At 37.4% G+C, this 21,319-nt stretch overlaps 1 protein-coding gene across 1 annotated transcript in view; it reads right to left on the bottom strand.

The window, feature by feature from the left end:
* The window catches only part of PARP1 (poly(ADP-ribose) polymerase 1), a 39,102-nt gene that overhangs the window by 540 nt on the left and 17,243 nt on the right, over positions 1-21,319 (bottom strand). Inside the window, exons 8-22 of the mRNA XM_083349221.1 lie at positions 20,619-20,760; positions 18,754-18,894; positions 15,626-15,868; positions 14,047-14,115; positions 13,378-13,510; positions 11,027-11,222; positions 9,150-9,278; positions 8,461-8,544; positions 7,366-7,488; positions 6,746-6,874; positions 4,788-4,886; positions 4,089-4,241; positions 3,196-3,323; positions 2,543-2,604; positions 820-934 (exon numbers count right to left, since the gene is read on the bottom strand). Of these exons, the coding sequence (XP_083205347.1) occupies positions 820-934; positions 2,543-2,604; positions 3,196-3,323; positions 4,089-4,241; positions 4,788-4,886; positions 6,746-6,874; positions 7,366-7,488; positions 8,461-8,544; positions 9,150-9,278; positions 11,027-11,222; positions 13,378-13,510; positions 14,047-14,115; positions 15,626-15,868; positions 18,754-18,894; positions 20,619-20,760 (1,946 nt within the window). The remainder of the gene's footprint in view (positions 1-819; positions 935-2,542; positions 2,605-3,195; positions 3,324-4,088; positions 4,242-4,787; positions 4,887-6,745; positions 6,875-7,365; positions 7,489-8,460; positions 8,545-9,149; positions 9,279-11,026; positions 11,223-13,377; positions 13,511-14,046; positions 14,116-15,625; positions 15,869-18,753; positions 18,895-20,618; positions 20,761-21,319) is intronic.

The raw sequence follows: 21,319 nt of genomic DNA, 5'->3' as shown, positions 1-21,319 counted from the left end.
CTTCTGTATTGCCAAATAAAATAGGAAGACATAAAGGCCATCCCTCCAAGCCCTCTCAATTTCTAAAATGTCTTCAGATGGATGGGAATTCTAGGATTTTAGCCCTATGTTTCTGAAAGGCAGCATACTGACAAATTAGCGGCATGATAGTCTTAATAAAGCACTTGCTAAAGTTCCTAACTGATACTGTATTTTAAACCAAAGTATGGCCTCTGAATTACCACTAAACGTAATTCTATGTGGCATGATGCAGTGGTCAACTTGAGAGTATCAAGGTACAAGAACAGCAAAAATTCCTCTGTCCTCCAGAACCAGAATCGTACCAACTGGAAAAAAGGCTCTCTCCTGTCCTCCAGTTACCACTTGAGAAGCGTGGAGTACACTCAAATCCAGAACTTGCTTAGTGAGCTCATATGCCACTTAACTGAAGGCAACTAATAAGAGAGAACAGTATTAATTTCCTTTGACTGCATGACCTACGGCATCGTTCTGTTTTATCATGTTTTGATAAGTTTTCATTGCTTTTAGATATAAGATACTTATATCTTAAGATATTTAGAATTTTAGCAATAAGGAGCATGCGCATACATGGATAAATAAATAAAAAGTACAGGTTTTAAAACTTCAGCAGAGCCTACATTTTTTTCAGTTTCTTCTAATTGTCAAGGATATTTATTCTAGAACTGCAGAAGTAAGTTACATACTAATGCCCAGAGTCCAAATTCATTAAGGCTGACAGTATTCACCTGCCTGGAAGCAACCACTTTCAGTCACCCCAATGGCTATTTATATTCTATTCTAATATTGATCAAAGGATACTCATTATACATAAGACTAGTATTGCTAATTCCAGAAGCAATTCCTTTTCCTAAAGGAACATCTGCACCTTCAAGAGAAACAGTGGCTGAGGGATCTGGGGCTGTTTTGCCCAAACCTAAATAGGAAACAAACATATGTAATTAAATCTAATGCATTCACATGTATATTGAAAAACAGTGGAACTCATCAGATCTGAATTACGAGATCAGTTAATATATAGCATGCAAAATAATTATGGGGATAGAATAGTTCCCCTAAAAGGTGACAAATAGAGATATCATACATTTATATGCAATTATTCATAATATAGAAATATGAACAGACTTTTCCCTTCCTATACCCAACATTAGAATTTAGGGGCTAACAAGTGAAGTTAAAAACGGGGAGTTTAAGGATTGATAAAATATCACATAGCTAAACTATGGAATTTGTTCCCATAAAATACCGATGGTGACAAATGCAGATGGTTTTAAAGAAGGCTTAGGCAAATATTGTACATAGAAGATTAAGGTTTACAGGTCTCATACTATCTTGATGGTATCATACTATCTGTAGCATCAAAACTAGTGTTTTAAAAATAAACTGTTAGGAAGCAGAAGTGCTATCAATCTCACCTCCTGCTTATGAACTGCAAAGATATATCTGGTCAACCACTTTATAGTATATTTAAATGCCTTGGAAAAGGCTCTGTAGTTTTGCTCACAATTTTGAAATCTAATCAATTCAGCCAATATATCCAAGCCTTTGTAAAATTCTATTTGCACTTCCTAGGTAAGTGCCTGCCCTTTGGAATGATTTACCTGTGGAACTCCGGACTGCCCCCGACCTGCGCTTGTTTCGCCGGGACCTGAAAACCTGGCTTTTCGATCTATCTGGCCTGGACTGAGGGGTTTTTTAGTTTTAAGTTTTAACATTGTTTTATTGTTGGGCTATTATTAATTTAATTCTTTTAATTCTATTTTTATCTTAATTTATATTGGCTTTTAAATATTGCCCTGTAAACCGCCCTGAGTCCTTCAGGAATAGGGTGGTATAGAAAACTAATTAAATAAATAAATAAATAAATTGTGTATAAATGGCCAAGATTTCCATCTGTCCCTTTTTCCAGCTTGATGACTTGCAAATGAGTTGGGCCTGTAAGCTCCCATCTTCTTCAATCTGACATTGCAGAAGGACATCAGGTTGGGCAAAGATGCCTTGTACATTTGGAGAGGAACTATTCACTTATAATGCAAGCTGATGGGTATAGATCGGTTTTAAGATTATCTTCACTTAGCACGAGTTATTTAGGACAGATTAGGAAAAAGAAATATTTTTAAATGGACAGTGCAATTCTATCTTTTTTTTTAAAGTAGTTTTGCAAACTAGAGGACTTGCTTCTTAGCAAGTTTAGTATAGCAATCTTAATGAAGTTCTATTATTTATTGGAATCTAGCCTTACCTTGGATCAACTCATTTTATTTTTCTGCCTAAAATATATAGCATCCATGCTACACAAGCTGTGATAGATTAATACTATTTTTCAATTTCTGTCATTTCATCAGTTTGGTTCAACTAAAATTATCATCTGAATGCCTTTTGAAGGGTGATGGTGACATCTTAACATTACATTAATCTGATTATAGAGATTACTGAACAGTAAAGCATTTTTCCAGTGTCCTGATAAAAAAAAATCTGGGCCAAGTTCTTGAAGTTAGCAACACCATTTCCAGCAGGCACTTACCTTTCACACTGTGTTTGCCTTTTGGTAGCTTGGTTATATGGGAAGCATTTTTCAATTCAAGCCTATCAAGCAGAGAGGATGACCATTTAAGAAACAATATTTCACAAATTTTTAAAAAATGCCTCCTCCTTTATATTCCCCCCCCAGTAAAACAGAGTAAGATATTTCAGTACAAATTCCTATAGCTTCTCATTTGCTGTGAGACACAGAAAGAACATTTTTGTTTAGAGTAAACACCTTTTCAAATCTAAATTGATACTCTACATCAGGGATGTCAAACTCAATTTCATTGAGGGCCGCATCAACATTGCGGTTGCCCTCGGGGGGCCGGGTGGGTGTGGCCTGGGTGGGTGTGGCCTACTGGGTGGGCATGGCTAAAGTGCGTATGGCCTACTGGGTGGGCCTGGCCAGCTCTACATCGTTTGCATCAAGGGTGCCTATGGGGGCCTGGGCAGGAATGGGACATATCTGAGGGTCTCTGGCAGGAGGTGGATCTCTGGGCCAGGGCCAAGGCAGTGGGGGCCGTTCCCTCACTGTTTCCAGGATGGCTTTGCGAGCCGCATGAAACCACTTCACGGGCCGGATCTGGCCCCCGGGCCCTGTGTTTGACATGTCTGCTCTACATGCTATCACTGTAAGAAGATATCACTCACATGTTTCCAAGAGCAACTTCTCCCAGCATGATTAGGCCAATAGGATCAATTTGAGAGGTGTGACAATAGTTCGCACTTTTGGACACCATATCTGCGAAGTAGATACCTTTGCCAAACATATAGCCAGTCTAAAAGAAAAATGAAGTTATGCTGAGCTTCCCAAAAGTCATTTGACCAGAGAAGTCCTTATGTGAAAGAAAGGGATTGCAACTCCCTGTCTAGAGAAAATTTCGTCTCTAAATATATGGCTGTGATATAAAACAACAAAAAGAAACATTTTTTTCCTGATCTTCAGATGTGTTTTCTTTTTCTTGGGAAGGAATGGTAGTTTGATAAATTTTCACACTGGAGGACAAGGTATTTTTCCCCTCTCAGATTAGAACAGACAGCAAATCTGTATTTTATTTATTTATTTTCACCTTCAGCTCTGGGCCTGCATCTCGATATACTAGGTTAAATAAACTGTATTTCTGCCGTGCATGGTTAGACAGCATAAAATAATTTGTTACGAGATTATTGTCTAATTGCTAAGAGGTGGAGAGATGACTTTTACTCTGTCTGCAATTCTACAAAAATGCAGCGATTAATTTAGATGTATAGAACATCATCTAGAATTGTGACTGTAATTTCCCTCTATGTCCTCTCCAGAGAGAACACAGAAGAAAGTCAAGCTAACTGAAACGGAAACTCCACTAAAACAGCATTCAATTCCATCCCCAAAACTGCAAGATTATTGGCACAGAATGTATTATTAGATCCTCTAAGAATGACGTGTCTCAGATTGCTGAATTTTAACTCCAAGCATCCTTCATACCATTGTTGACTGAAGCCTGCTGGGAGTTCAGCATCTGAGGGTCACTAACTCTACATTAGAAAATTATTATAATACGAACCACCGGGGCTTCAGGTGGAGCTATTCGGAGACCCTGTGACAAGATACCAGCAAAATTGGTAGTGCGAGAACCATGCCAGAGCAATTGGCGATTATGTAGGTCTCGGAATGGCTCATAACGTTGATGTTCTCCTTCACGTTCAATCTTGAAAATCTGGGACAGAGGAAGAAAAAGATACGATGACTGATAGAGCAGAGTACACTGAAAAATAATTCAATATGTGGAAAACCACCCTGAATTCTTAGGTACTGTATATTCTTTTTTGTATCTTTATTTTGTAAAGCTAATCCTTGACAAGTCTCATAGTAACATACACCATGTGTCAAACTTAAATCCAGATACCTCATTTAAGAAAACTTCTATTGAAAAAGTAATGTACAGGGTTTGGGGACCTGATCTATAGCATGGAAAAACATTCATTTTATGACTTCCTTTCCATGCCCACAAGCCTCACATTTGAGGAGGAGCTTACAATGTCTGCTCCATAAACATTTTGTATTAACTCCAACTTACAAGACTAAATGAGAACAGATTAAGTTAACAGAAGTGAGATAATCAAGAGCCTTGATTATAGTTCCACAAAAATATCATTTAGCAATATTACAGTATTTAGATACTTCGGCGACACATACAGGAAAGTCAAGTTAAATATAGACCAATTCCACAATTAAAACACCTTATCTCCAACCATGAACTCACCTCCATAACTTTCAAATCATATGCATTGTGGGTACTTGCATGAGTGTTCTTAACATATTGTTTTATAATCTTGGCTTCTTCTGAATCTTTATCTACCACCTGTCAAGAAGTTGACAAGAAATTGACTGTTATAAATTTAATAATGTAAAAAAGAGGAAGCTGTAAATATTTGGCCATTAAAATGATGTACGCAATCTACTCCTGCAATCCTGATCTCACTGATCTAAGAAACTTGAATGTCATTAATTTTTTTAAAGCATCATAATATGAGAGAGAAGCTGCTGAAGATAGTATCCGGTTTGCCAATTGTCCTTGCAGGGTGAGATAGGAAAAGAACTGACCAACTGGGACCTTTAGACATTCCCTGGGCTAAAAGAAATACTGTCCTGAGGCAGAAGTATTGCTAAAGGGGTCACCATATTGGTGTCAGAGGTGCTTGAGATGATGGAACTATGGAGAATTTACACCTGGGAGCAAACACTACACGGGTAAGAGGCAAGAGGAAATATGATGGGAAGCTGCAACTTGGGAGAAGGAAGAGTAGGCTGATGTCTAAGCTCTCTTCCTTTTATGTTGTTATCTAATCAAGTCTGGGTGATAGCAAAAGTACAATCCCCAACCTAAAAGTCATGTCAAGACAGTTGTTGGGAAAACACCAAACATTATAGTGAAAATGTCTCTGAATCAATGGAAAGAATAAATTAAAATTAGTATCTTAAGATAGTAAGACAGTCCCTTTGACAGGTTTCCCCCCCCCTCAAAATTGCTTTATTAAAAAAAGAGGGCTTTAATTGTACAGATTTTAAGATTGATCAATGAATGATAAATGAAATGAAATGTTTGAATTTAAGTAACTATTTTCAAATCTTTACAGCCATAATTTTAAAGTGGTATTTTGGCAGGGACTTTAATAAAAAAAATCAGTTGCTATTTTTACATTAAATAACGCAATATGTATTTGGGTTGTGTTGGAAGAGAAGCTTATACTTGATCCTTATTCCTATGAGAAAATGATACTGGGTTACAATCCCTGCTTGAGAATGGCACACAAAGCTTTTCGAAGCTCATGAACAATAAAAACCAAAACCTTTGTAAGCTTTTGCTCAATCACTCTTCTAAAGTTTCTGTAGTACTGCAGGTACAATTTGAACTCATTAAAATGGCTGATAGCAAATTTATTCAATTTCCACATCTTCTGCTTACATAATTTTGGAGCAATTTTGTTAGCAGTACTCTTAAAATGTTGCTATATTTGGAAAGATAATAATAGATTATTTTTACAGATTACTGAATATTATATATTTATCAATCATATTTATAGACATGGCAATTTCCAAGGACAATTCTAATTTACAACCTAATATTGGTAATTTGAAAGAAAATACTATACTTTAAAGGGATTGATGATACATGTCTATTCTCCTCTATGAATGGATTTTATATCAACATAAAGAAAAGATAGATCAATAATCTGTTGTGTGTGTGGTCAAGTTGAATACTGAAAATGAGTCATTATATATTTTTAAAATCTGGGCATTGCAACATATACATGTAATATGTGTTTCGTATGTATTTCCCTGTTTTGTTCTCTTTTTTATGTTTTAGAGCCTTTTTCTTTCTCTTGTACATTAAAAGAAAAAAAAACACCCAAATGTATATGAGCTTCTAGACATCAAAACCTAATTGCTATAGACAAGCAGTTATCACTGAAGCACCAAAATGTGTATCTTGTATCCAGTGGTGGGATTCATATATGTGAACAACTGGTTCTCTGTGTGTATGCCGCTTCCGGACGTCCATTCTGGGCCTGGGCAACAAAAAATTAGCTACTGGTTCTGCCGAAGTGGTGCGAACCGGCTGAATCCCACCACTGTTTGTATCTACTCACCTAAATTAAACTTGAAAAATTGTAAAATATGGAGTCAAAAGAGGATAACATACATCCCTGCCATTTTTACCTGGATATTGGTTTTGAGCTTCTCATAGTTCACATCTATTGGATCCTTATCCCCATCCTGACCGCCACTTCTTAGAAGGCTATAAGCGACTTCTATGTCAAGCAGATTATCCAGCATTTCCACTTTAGTCTTGATAAATGAAAGATGCAATTATTCATAACAATACATGCATTTCATAGTCTTTGTGTTTATTATCCTAAGAGAGAGCTTAGGATTCTCTAATTGCTATTTTCCAAAAAATAGGAATAGTTATCTCTTCTGACAAAAATGAAAATTCCCCTATTTTTTGTGTTACACTTTATGTAAGGAACTGAAGGATGATGGATTTGATTCTTTTAACCACCCCAAATGCCCCCTCCTTTTAAGCATGAAGTAATACAGTATTTAATTAAACTGAAAGTGATTGGCCACAAGATTACCTAAGAAATATTATAGGCGAGACATGTCCTGAACCTGGAAATTCTGGCCATGTCCAACAGTGTATCAACCATTCAAACTAGATTAGAAAGTTTACTGTTAGCCTGATATAACTGCCTTAAAATTACATCTATTAAAATATGATTTACATTATTTCTGTATTTAAGTGCCAGAGTTAAATGCAGAGTTCTGTATCTAAGTACCTTAATGTAGTCAAGGTTGTTTAGAAGTGGAGGCTTCTTCATCCCGAAGTCATGGGGAATTAGAGTGTAGAAGCGATTGGAGAGATCCAGTATCTGTGAATCTGTGCCACCATCAGAAACTGCCTACATGAAGAGAAAAAGAAATGAAACTATAATAATCTTCAGCAGCAACAAATGTATATACTGTATTTGAGTTACTTGCCTTAATAAAACGTTAGTTTAAACTTAAACATTAGTTAAAGGCACCATTTTGAAATGCTTCTCTAACTTTTCCCAGTATGGTGCCTTCCCAATCATCATCAATAGCAAGACAACTAAAATATGACATCATGGAACGGCAGGTGAGCATCCAGGATGTTAAATGTTAACAAAAGCAAACACTGCAATAATAGAGCTAGAACAGGGTCCATGCTGTTTCAGGTTTTAAGTACATCAACAAAACTCTTCCTGAGTGTTACTATTATCTTTCCTAAACTTTTGTTTTAATTACCCTGCTTCTCTCCTCTTTTTCCTTGTCCTGTTCTCTTAACTTTCCAATTAGCTTTCCTGTGTACCTTTTAAAGACATGCCCACATGGTCCTGTACTTGCTTTCCACTAAAACAAAAAAAAGTTCTTCCATTAAAACAAAAATCTACCCATTTCTTTAAAGGGATTGCAGAAAAAGCCTACCAAAATGATTAACAGATTAGAGCGGTTCCTGTACAAGGAAGGACTAAACAATTGAGATCTAAAATCAGACATATTTTTAAGTTAAAGACAGAAGGATATTTTTTCCCCATTTTATATATTAGAATTCTAGGTCATGCACTGAAAATAGAAGTGAAAAGACTCAGACGTAACAAAAGCCACCCAGCGTTACTTGGTTTGAGTTGGACAGCTAAGGAATTTGAATGAATCAATGAACTACTTCTTTACAAAATACATAATTAAAGTCTGGACTTGGTTGCTACCAGGTGTGGAAAGGTTAGGTAAATTTAAAAGGGAACTACCTAACTTTGTTGATGGTTACTATTCTTGAAGACCACAAATTACTTCTGTAATCAAAGGAATATTGCTTTAAATAGTTGAAAAAGGAATTGTTCTTTTTTACTTACCTGCTGCACTTCATTCAGAATGGAGTATGCGCTCTGGATCTGCCTCTCGCTTAACTTCCCCAAAGGCATCTTTTGGAGATCAATCTAACAAGAAAATAAATGGTTCCCATTAAAGTAGAACTTCATCATGGGAAAATATTGGAAGACTGGTGGCAAAAAAGAATATGGAAGAAATAGCAAAATTCTTAGCCCAAAGAATAGAAATACAAAGAAAGTGTAGGATGCAACTTTACTTCAGCCTATCAATTTGTTTGAAATAATTTAGTTTAAAAATTGTTCTCTTTAGATCAGCCCAGTTAAATAAAATACTGTAAGTTTAAAAAATGAGATAAATGGTTTATCCGCACTTATTTCCAGATTATGTTCACATAATGGGAAACAGGTTAAAAAAATATACATTAAGACACACCTTTCTTCTGCCAAAGAAAAGCCATTGTGACATTCTTGAGAGATAAAGAATGAATGAACTACTTCTTTACAAAATACATAATTAAAGTCTGGACTTGGTTGCTACCAGGTGTGGAAAGGTTAGGTAAATTTAAAAGGGAACTACCTAACTTTGTTGATGGTTACTATTCTTGAAGACCGCAAATTACTTCTGGAATCAAAGGAATATTGCCTTTTTCCAAATCATTCTGAGAGTATCAAACTAATAACACCAAATAGTTAAGCAAAGGATGAATAATAACCTCAAACTCCACCATGGCTTTCTTCATACTTTCTACATCAAAAATCATCTTAATAAGATCTTGGACAGCCTTAGGAAGCTTTGACTTGGTTCCTGCGCTCACTGTCAGTTTCTTGACCGCTTCTTCATCCTATTGGGAGAGGGTTGGGAGTTGAATGGAAGGAACTTTTGTTAGAGCAACATACATGCACAAATTAAACTACTCAATTGATCTTCTAAAGCAAGGGTCTTCAAACCTGGCCCTTTTATGACTTGTAGACTTCAACTCCCAGAATTCCTCAGCAAGCGTGCCTGGCTTAGGAACTCTGGGAGTTGAAGTCCACAAGTCATAAAAGGGCCAAGTTTGAAGACCCTTATTCTAAAGTATTGCTACCCATACCTACTAGAATTTTCAAAAATCTAGACATTTTATATCCACAGCTACAAGAGAAACAACAAATTGAGCACGTTGTTTGCATTCCCCTCCTCCAGCCCTCAAAGAAATAAAAACTGATTTCTAACTTTAGAGATTCTAGTACTTAGGTCAGGGGTTCCCAACCGGGGGTGCGAGATGATATTCCAGGGGGTGCAAACTTGGGTTTTCAAAATTATAGTCTATAATTTGTTACCGTTATTTTGAACTTTTGTAAGGGGTGCGAGAATATATCAGAAGCATTCTAGGGGTGCAGGGTATAGAAAAGGTTGGGAGCCGCTGACTTCGACAATACCAACTCTGATCATTTGGGATGATGATGGCTGGAAGATAATCCAGCACTAAATAGTCTATATCACTCATGGGACTTCTTGGCGTTGTCCATTATCTAGTCCTTTACTGGACTTTAAGAGGATCTAGTTCAAAGATAAGCAACCTCTCATGCTGTCAGTTTTGGATGACTCTAAGCAATCCCAGCCAGCATGGCCAAGAGGACTGAAGGAATCCTAACTAAAAATATCTGAAGGACCTAGGTGACAGAATAGTCTTGCTTTTTTAAAAGGGGTAAAGGTTAAAAACTGTAGGCCAATCTTTTAATGTATTACTGGTCTTCAGCAGATCCACATTGCAAGACTATGGGAAGGAAGATTAAACACTATCAAATATTACAGAATCAACAAAATCACTTTTTTTTGGGGGGGGGAAAGATGGCACCTCTTTAAAGCTAAACACTTTCATATGCAAGGATTGAGGCTAATAAGCAAGAGACAGTGCGTTCAAGTCCTGCCTTAGCCATGAAAGTCAGCTGGGTGGCCTTGTGCCAATCACTCTCTTTCAGCCTCTCGCCTCATAGGCTGTTGTTGTGGAGAAAATAAGAGGAAAATGTGTTAGATATTGTTTGCTGCCTTGAATTATTTGTGAAAATAATAAAAGGCAGGATATGATGCAAAACACCAGTTTGGAACATAGAACAATAGGATTGGAAGGGACCTTGGAGGTCTTCCTAGTGACTAGTCCACCCCCAACTTAAGCAAGACACCTCATGCTACTCCAGACAAATAGCTACCCAGTTTCTTCTTGAAAACCCCAGTGATGGAACACTCATAATTTCTAGAGGTAAGCTGTTCCACTGATTGTTAAGTCAGAACTTAATTTACTTAAGCAAGGTTTGAATAAGCAGCAGGTGACTGGTTTCAGGTATTGAATAGTTGGCTACACAATGTTGCAGTAAATAATGTTAGGTTTGTCCCAGTCAAACCACCTTTTCATTTCATACCAATCCTAAATATAACTCTGAATGAATGAATGAATGAATGAATGAATGAATGAATGAATGAATGGAGCTAGCAAGTGTTCACTATAGTGAAATCTTTGCCTGACACTGACGTTTTTCCTGATTACTCTAAAGCATGTTCTGTTATGTGCAATCTTGACAAAGTAGAGTGTATCTTTTTGAAAAAAGTTACCTGCCCATAGTCTATCTCCAAAGGGTAGAATTTTTTGGGATATTTAGTGAAATTTTTGGAATGCCAGGAATTGCCTGTTTTCTCTTCATATAGATCTAGGAAATGTTCAATGGCTTCTTCTTTAGAAGGCATCTTCTCTAGTTTGTTACTTCCAATTGAGGTTCCAACACGACCCCATGAGCGAAAAACCCAGTACCTAAACACAAAAATAAGTTAAAGAAAAATATGAAATAATCTAGCAAGCTGTTCTAAGAGAAAAGATATAAAACCTAGCTCTTTGTAGCACATGTGCCAGTACACTTAACGGTATTCCTTATTACATAATTTGATAATAAAATGCAAAAGAAGGGTGACATCAGTTAAATATTAGCATAGAACAGCCTCCTGTGCTGCATTTGGTAACAGTAGACTTTCTTGGGAAACAAGGACAACTGGTGGGAAAGCTCTGCCTAAATGTTAATTCAATCTACAAAGAAGACATTTATATATATAGGGGATAGCCCCTCTCCCTCCCCAGGGACATTAACTAATTCGGCATCATTTAAACATTAACTTGAGTTTACACATCTTCAGTAGGTTGAATATAAGCAAATCTGAGTTTTAAAATATCAAATATAAAATAAAACATCTTTTTTACAACAAACGTTTGCAGGAGCACAAGTGTTAACAGTGAACCTAGTCTAATTCAGCTGGAAATCAATATGCAATTGTTCTGAAAGGGGAATAGCATGTAACTAGGTGAAAATGTGTATGGCCGCTTTATTCCTTCTCATGTTGCTGAGAAGCTTCTCTGAGCTTGGGAGGGGGACCATGGTTGTGATTATTGAGAAGAATAAATATAGAAGGCATAAACAGACATGAAGTTTCTGGTGTATTGGATCTCTCAAAGGTCTTTTATGCCATCAACTACAATAACTGTTGATACTAGTTTTGAAACTAGGCTGGCATTAAACCACAGAGCTGCCTAATTCTCTGTAACTAACCTTTTTTTACCAGACTATAATAAAAAATAGAAAACCTAACATCCTTTTCTTGTAACGGCCAGGATGAAGTGAAAAGCATATGATCCTTTGAGAGCTTAATGCAACAAAATGTCATTTTAATGTATGCCGATTAGTGTACATTCAAAGTGACAATAAAAGTTATTATTATTCTATTATTATCCTTGGCAACCTTCAGGCTGCAGTCTGACTAAGGATGTCATGATTACAGAAAGGTGGACCCCTCAACCCCCCCAAATTCCTTAAGATCAGGCTGTTTACTAATAAGATACCTGTCATCTAGAATTGGCAGCAACAATTAGTATTGCCCCAGTTAATGACATCCAACCCCACTGAGTCCCCCCCAAGAGAGCAGAAAATACCTTATCTGCTTACTTAGAACTCCATATGCTAATTCAAAGTGAGAATTAGTCCCGTGTGTGTGCGTGTGTGTGTGTGCGCACTTGCAAAAGATTATGCCATTATTTGAATCACCTACAAGACTGGTGATTTGTTATTTAAAAATCCTCAGCTGACTAAACTACTCCACTGCAATAATTAAGAAGCTCCTCTGGGATGGCTGATTAGGTCATGAGAAACCCTTGACTAGTTTAACCATCTTTTGCTTTTAACTATAAATCCATAATATTTACCCACCCCCCAAATTAGATAAACCTGGGAAAGATTTCTAAAGTAAAAGTGTTTCTTTGAAATATAAATTCTGAACTTCTGAACATGTATAAGAAATGTGAACTTGAATAAAAGGGAAATTAACTAAACTGCTGTGTAGTAAGAACACTAGAGGTTTTTTCTGTGATATATCTCAAAGCTAATATAAATTAGGTATTTTCTGCTTCCATTAAGATACGTTTAAGTTGGCTGTGATTTTCTTAATCTTATTTCATTTAAGTGGTATGCTTTTTAACTTGTGAACTAACTTTGGAATTCCATATGAGGGACAAAAGGAAGGCAAAATCAATACATAAAGCAATGCTTTATTTAGCTTCCCTCTGCTTGTTTCTCATCTGTAGTTGTGTAAACATGTTCTGGATAAAATTGCCTTATATATTTGCATTGTAGGCTACTATATAGTTGAGTTTTAACTAAAGCAAAATTAAAAAAACAAACGAACAGAACCAGGTTCAGCTGAAGTCATTCCCAGAGAACTGCAGCCTGAAGATTGGTTTTATGTAGGGGTACAAATTGTTTTAGTATTGGATTCTTATATAGCCTGTTTAGGGGCAACAAGTGATTATCTGAATCAAACAATCCTTATGAGAAACAAATAAAACAGCATCAGTTATTATTACCTGAACCAAACTAAGGAGAAATTTGCAATGTGGTACCTGGTTAGAAAAGGAGAACTCTCACCTGGTCTCTCGGTCATCCTCTAGCAGCTGAAGTTTGTAGTAAGAATTTGTTCCTTGGACAATATCAACCAGACCTAAAGTGGCACTGAAGATTTTACCACTTTTTTCAAAAACATGCGCAGAATCTTCCAGACCTATTTACATATATAATAAATGTTAATTCTGTCTATTCTGAAACACATTTTGTTCTATTCGGATTATTAAATTGAGCATAAGATTGAAAAAGGTGGAGTTTTGATTTTTCCTGGCACAAAGATGATTCAAAGGACAATTGTAAATGCCCGTAACTGATTTATGGGCTTATTTTTCCAAGTAACCATGCTCAGAGAGTCCTATCCTGAATGACTAACACAAAAGCCTTGTCTCAGCTCCCAGAGTGCCAACTTCCTTGCTTTGCACTAGGAAACATCACACAAAAGAGGCTAGGTGAAAAAATCAGAAGTCTTACTATTATTGTTTAACTCATCATAAAGTATAACCACACGTACGTTGGGTAAATTGTGGTATCAATAAGATAGAGACATTCATGCCATTCATGCATTAGAAATACTTTAGAAAACCAGACCAGTAAATGAAAGCAAGGGTGTAAGAATATTCCCTGGCTGCCCAAAGTAAGTTTTTATTTTTAGAAGTTTTAGAATTATTTTAGAATTATTATTTATGAAAATACCTGAATCAGGGTCGACAGCAGCCCCTCCTTTAACTGTTAACTTCATTTTCTTCTCAGACTTACTTGTTCCTAGAAAATGATGATGGGAAACAGAACAGTAATTATTTTTCTCTCTGTAGATAGAATTCATTCAACAATTTAAAAAGTATAATTAGGCGATTATAAAATGCTCCTTATGCCTTGCAAGAACTCAACCTGTAATGCAAACTGATCATTTGTTGAGTTATTCTGCTAACTTTATGGCAGTCTCTATATTTCTAATAACTTGATAATGTAATTTAGTAGTTGAATAATATTTTTAATTGTCTCTGGGATTATTTTTAAGCTTTGTAGGGTTTTAATATATTTTTACTAAACATTTTTGTTTTCTTTAAATTATTTTAACATTGGTTTAATTTTTAAATGATTTTTATTTGCCTTTGGGAGTATTTTAACCAATGAAAAAGCAGGACAATATGTAGGAATAACAACAGTTAACACGAACAATAATGATGCTCAATAAAATTTGTAAAGTTAGTTGTAATACCTTGCAGTTCAGACTACAATTGAGAAAAACAGAACTGAACACAATGCAGATTATAAAGTTTATAAATCAAAAGAAACATTTGTATTTTGTTTAATCCCTGCTAAATCCAATCACCTAGTTTACAGAAATCTTTAGAACCTAGCCTTTAAAATCCAAATAAATAGGTTACCTAAAAATTTTATTTGAGACAGAGAAGGCATACAACTCTTTTTTTTGGATATATGTAGTTTTGTCAATGGTGCCTTTATGTTTTCCTGAGATTATAAAGGAAGAATTCTAAAACACTTAGGTCCCTCAACCAAATACTATAAATAGAACTATGGGTTTCTGTTTGTAACAAAACAAGGATGCAGCAATTGTTTACAGGTAGTCCTTGTTTCATGACAGCAATTGGGATTACAATTCCTAACACTAAGTTGTTGTGCGAAGTAATATGCGAAGTCACATGACCATTTCACTTAGCAATGGCAATTCTGGCAGTCCCAACTGATGTTGTTGGGCAGCTTTTCTAATATTTTCTTTTTTTTTTTTTTTAACAAAAATGTACCTTTCATTCTTGAATAGCCTCTATTTAGGACAAATCCTGAAATGGCCATTAAGGATCCTATTCTAAATGTTAATAAGTGTTCTTAGTAAGAAAATAGCAGCCTTAGGTGAAAATAACATCTACTATTTAGGCTTTTGAAGGGGCGTGGTGGCTCAGTGGGTTAGGACGCTGAGCTTGTCGATCAGAAGGTCGGCAGTTTGGCGGGTCGAATCCCGAGTGCCGCGTAACAGAGTGAGCGCCTGTTACTCGTCCCAGCTTCTGCCAACCTAGCAGTTCGAAAGCACGTAAAAATACAAGTAGAAAAATAGGGACCACTACGGTGGGAAGGTAACAGCGCTCCGTGCGCCTTTGGTGTCTAGTCATGTCGGCCACATGACCATGGAGACGTCCTCGGACAAGCGCTGGCTCTTCGGCTTTGAAACGGAGATGAGCACCAGCCCCTAGAGTTGGAAACGACTAGCACGCATGTGCGGGGGAACCTTTACCTTTACTATTTAGGCTTTTACCTTGTTCTTCCTTGTTCTTCCCAGAATTTTTCACGTTTGGGTGTCCGCTGGATTTTCCACTCACAGGCACTTCTTTGTGTTCCTGCTTTACTTCTGCACCCCAGGGAGACACCGCATGAAGTGACTTTAGCTCCTGAAAACCCTTGCTGGAGCTTTTTATATCCTGAAGGAAGTCCTCCGACACCACACACAAGTGGGCTTTCTTTACTTCTTCCATTTTTTTGTTCATTTTGTCAACTTCCTCTGTAAGATTTGCATTTGAGAGATGGGGGAGGGAGAGAGAATAGAAAAGTCAAGGCATAGTATGTTATCCTTCTTTAACTGGAGCAGCAAAACACACTGACTTGCAAGGTACAGAAACTTGCAGATGTCTGTTTTCATGTGAGAAGCACCTACAAAGCTACCCAAAGGGTACTTGATGAGAAGAATTCAGGGGCTCTGCTGGACCACACTCCCCTTTTGTTAATCTAATATTGTGTTCCCAAAGGATAGAGCTTCATCTGCTCAGTTGTAGCAGCCCTACCTTTTATTTTTCTAATACAGCCCTCTACCCTCACACAGATACCTGACACTGAGGTCAATTACCATGATCATACACTGTATTAACTGTATTAAGTATGAACTCAGAGCTTCTAATGCTATAATATCTCCAGAATTTTATTAAATCCTATGTTCAGGTAACAAATTTATTAGGTGTGTAGCCATAAGAATAACATCAATATTCAAGTGTTTAGACTTATGGGAACAGATGCACAAGGAAAAATTTCTCTACTAAACTGAAATTGTCATATATTGTGAGTTTAGAGGGTAAATTTAAAACTACGTAAGAGTAGATTAGATTTCCTGGAGGATGATACTGTATAGTTGGCTGGTAGCACTTAGAGGACACTCACAAACTGTCTAAAAAAGTACTTTATTTCATGTATTAGTCCCAAACTCAATTTTTAAAAAGGAATCTGACGAAGGGGAAACGATGGGTTTGGCCGATATTTGGGAAGAGTTTGATCCTGTGATTCCGGATGAAGTAGACAGGATCATGGGGAAATTAAGTGCCGCCACGTGTTTGTTGGACCCGTGTCCCTCCTGGCTGGTTTATGCGGCTCGGGAGGTTACACGAGGCTGGCTCCTGGCAGTGGTTCTCCTCCTACCTCTCGGGCCGTTCGCAGACGGTGTTGGCAGGAGGGCAGAGGTACCTAGTTTTTATGTATTGCCCTGTTCACCGCCCTGAGTCCCCTGGGAGAAGGGCGGTATATAAATTAAATTAATAAATAAATAAATAATAACCCCTAGGCCCCTTAGTTGTGGGGTGCCTCAGGGGTCGGTACTCTCGCCCCTCCTGTTCAACATCTATATGAAGCCGCTGGGTGAGATCATTCGTGGTTTCGGGGTGAGGTATCATCAATATGCTGATGATACCCAGCTTCTTATCTCCACCCCGAACCAACCCAGTGATGCCCTCGATGTGATGCCCCTTTGCCTGGAAGTGGTACGGATTTGGATGGGGAAGAACAGGATCCAGCTCAACCCGGCCAAGACTGAATGGCTTTACGTACCGGCATCTCGACTTGTCCAAGAGGTTCCATCTTTGGTGATGGGAGGAGAGGTGTTGCCTCCCGTTGATAGGGCACGCAATTTAGGCATCTTCCTGGACTCACGACTCAGTTTTGAAGATCATATTGGAGTCGTGGCCAGGGGGGCATTTGCCCAGGTTTGCCTGGTGCGCCCCTATCTGGACCAAGATGCCCTACGTACGGTCACTCATGCACTCGTTACCTCTCGGATAGATTACTGCAATGCTCTCTACATGGGGCTGCCCTTGAAGACCACCCGGAGGCTCCAGCTGGTGCAGAATGTGGCCGCGCGGGTTGTGATGGGAGCATCCCGATACTCCCATATTACACCCCTCCTGCGTGAGCTGCATTGGTTACCGGTTGTCTTCCGGGTGAGATTTAAGGTGCTGGTACTTACCTTTAAAGCCCTACATGGCCTAGGCCCGAGATATTTGCAGGACCGTCTGTTGCCGGGGACGACTTCCCATCGCCCAGTGCGCTCACACAGAGAGGGCCTCCTCAGGGTGCCGTCGGCTAGACAATGTCGGCTGGCGACCTCCCAAGGGGAGGGCCTTCTCTGTGGGAGCGCCAGCCCTGTGGAACCAACTCCCCTTTGAGCTCCGGATGGCCCCGGATCTCCGGTCCTTTCGCCGCGACCTCAAAACTTTCCTTTTCCATCAGGCTGACCTGGATTGACGACGGGTTTTTAAAATGTTTTAATATGTAATTGTTTAGTTAATTTATTTTGGGGCTGTTTATTTAATTTTTTTTAAACTTTTGTATTGTTGTTTTTATTGTTGTTAGCCGCCCTGAGTCCTTCGGGAGATAGGGTGGCATATAAGTCCCAAAAATAAATAAATAAAATAAATAAATAAATGTAAATGTTTGCTGTGATACAAGCTGGCATTCACAGAACAGCTATTTCTTGTGCATGAAATCAACATCCTTTGTCAGGCAGGAGAGTTAATACTTACCAATACTTAAACCACAGAGATCTCCTTAATCTCTCCTCTTTCTAAAAACTTAAGTTTTGTAGTTTTACAGTTCCACGTTTTATCCTTTAATTTTTTTCCACTGACTCAAAGTTACAAAAGGATTTCTGTATTTCCTTTGTTCTTATTAATATCAAATTATATTGAGATTAATACCAAAAGGACTATCAGCTTGCTACACTACAGCAAGAAGGTGGGCATTTTCAGAGGAGACCTCCAATCTTTTACCCTACAAGCCCGGCCTTGAACCACTACAGAGCTTTACAACTGAAAAAGGAGAATGAAGTAAAGAAGCAGTAAGCTAACAAAAATGAAGTAAAAACAAAAGACTAAACCAAGATAGTTAAAAAGATTATTAGTAAGAGTATTTATAGGGGCAGAAATATTTTGATTAAACAACAGACATAGAAGCAAACTAAGGTATGCTGTAATTGTATCAAGTTAAAGCAGTCATAACCAGATTATATTTAAGACACTGATGAATGGCTTCAGTGCCCCGAGTTCCTTGTATAGCTGCTAAATTGAATACAATATACTTCTCTTTTAGGCCTGCCCCTGCTTCCTAATGATACCACCATCTACTCACTTTGAGAGCTGATGCACAAGTCAGCTTTATTCACAGTCGCTGTCACCTTTCCCCCGAGTTCTTCAACAGCAGATTTAATTTCATCCTTGGTCTTTGACAATTTTCCAAGGACTAATATCTTCATGTTGTTTAATGGTTTATCTGGTCAAGTGAAACCACAAAGCATATGAATATATTATTCAAAGAAAGAAGGAAATGTGAAGATATAAAACTTTACACCTTTACCTTACACACTATGCTGACTTTTTAATGTGTCACTTTAAATTCTTGAGCCAGTGTCATTTTTTCCATTGCATAGTGTGATGAGATTTTTTTTGACTCCATGAATATGACAGTGCAATTTAAATACATTTTTATGCATAATAGATGGGATTTTATTCTTAGTGTTTGATGGAAAGCTGGGGGGGGGGAGATGTTCAATGTCTTCCTTCAAGAGAAAATGAGTAATTCAGTTGTTATACCATAATAAGCCACACCAGACATTGTCAGAAAAAGCCTTCCATTTTCTTCCAACAGAATCCGCTATTCATGCAATTGCCAAACATCAACTTTATTTAGGATGACTCTCTTGTCTCTCTTCAAGACAACCTGTAATTGCAGCTTCCCAATTTTTCTTATCCAGGACAAGAATGCCACTGAATCACTTTCTGACTTTCTTCTTTTATTTCTCTCCACCTTGCTCAGAATCTTTTTGACTCATTGCTTTTTTCACAAGGGTGGACTGACTCTATGCCTGTATCTTTCCTTTCCTGAGAATGTTATCTTAGCTCTAGCATTCATACGTACCTCAGCTACCCTGACGTTTGAACACATCAAATGCTTTTTGTGGAAGAGGGTGGGAGGAAGAGATAGGTTTCTACTGAGTTAGTTAAAGCATAGAAAATGGATTGGTTCATCCTTCAAAGTCCTTCGTATCACAGTTACAGAAAAGTATACAACAGTGAAAATGTTTACAAATAAGCAGCTAATTCAGTACTGCAAAGGGTTAAAACTACAAAAGTGGGGAAAGGCAAACATCAGATAATGCAAGTTTGTTTTTTTCCACTTCAAATTGCTTTTCACAAATGGTCACCTTCAACAAACTTTTAAATTACAAATCCCACCATCCCCATCTTACTAAAAGTCTAAAGATTTTATGGATTAGCATACCTGTGACTTGCCATCTGTGGAGAACACTAAGGAATAATTTCATGCATGAAGTGTTTGTCTGAAAGTACCATTCTACTAAAAATATATTTTGGAACAAAAACGTGGCTGTTGTAGAAAAGACAGTAAACGTCTTTGTCTATGGAGATTCTCAGCCATCCAGGTAATAGTTATCCCAAAGGTGTTTTTTCACGAGGCAACTGGATTTTCTTGTTTTTCTCTGAAGACGTTTTGCTTCTTGGATGAGAAGCGAAACGTCTTCCAAAAAAAACAAAAAACCCCAAGAAAGTCCAGTTGGCTCGTGAAAAAGCACCTTTAAGAAGCAAACTTCTTTGTGTTTAAAAAGATTTGGAGAACGTGTTTGGAAATTAATATGTGATCTCCAGGATATAATTACGATACGCAGTGTTTTTAATGATAACGACTTTAAGTACTATTTCTTTTAGCTTTGTTGTACGCTGCCCAGAGTCACTTGTTAGGGATAGGCAGATCTAAAATAAAGAGAAGCATATTTAGTATACTATACAAAAGTATGCATAGTATAACATAGCAAAAGGATAAAGAAAATTAAATTATAATTTATTCATTCTAATGGTAAATAGCATTTTTCAGTAGGTAAACTTTTTCTCCCCTGTGGGAATAACGATCTTTTAACGAAAACTAACATCTCATGTTTTTTAATCAAAACAATTTCCCACAATGGCCTCCAGATAACATACCTGCTGGTGCAGCCGAATTCTCTGTAATAGGATCAGAAACTGCCGAAGGAGGTACAGGATTTGTAGAAGCAGCCTCTGGCAAGAATGCTCTGTCTTGCTTTTTAAATTTGAATTTCTTTAGGTAAGGGATCTCCCGGAGTTTCTGTTGTGCGGAAGGATAAAAAATTTAAAAACAGTAATAAGAAAAGAGCTCTCTTAAGCTAATGCAATGGGAAAAAAAAATAGGCAGGCAAATTCAGGTAAGGTTTATTGTTCACAAACTCTATTCGCATCAGAAAGGGCAAACCATAAATTGCAATTTACAAATCTCTGAATAATTTCAATTGCATCTCTAGTTTAATATTTCAAATAAAATTCTAAAAAAGAAGCAACAATAACCTTGCAATGGCTCACCTTATATTAAACATCTCTCACAGGAACAAACTAGACTGAGATAAATGCAAATCACAACGAAGAGAGAGGAGGAGTCCCCTTCTTTTCTCTTCATCCTCTTTTCTAGAAAATATGGCCCTTATGTTTCCAGCAGTGGAGGGTGGTACGGAATCAAAAATGATCCTGTAGACTTGAAAGTGTAAGTGGTTTTTTTTTTAAAAAAAGCAGCTGGGGAGAACTAATTGCCTGCCCCAACTCCCAGTTTTGTGCAATTAATAAAAAATTAAAGTGGAGTGAGATTATCCAAACTCTATCCATTGCCAAGTTGG

This window comes from Vipera ursinii (assembly GCF_947247035.1).
Source record: "Vipera ursinii genome assembly, chromosome: 1".
In the NCBI taxonomy this organism is placed as follows: Eukaryota; Metazoa; Chordata; class Lepidosauria; order Squamata; family Viperidae; genus Vipera; species Vipera ursinii.
The sequence above is the reverse complement of the archived record's forward strand: the minus strand, read 5'-3'. Positions and strand labels throughout refer to the sequence as shown.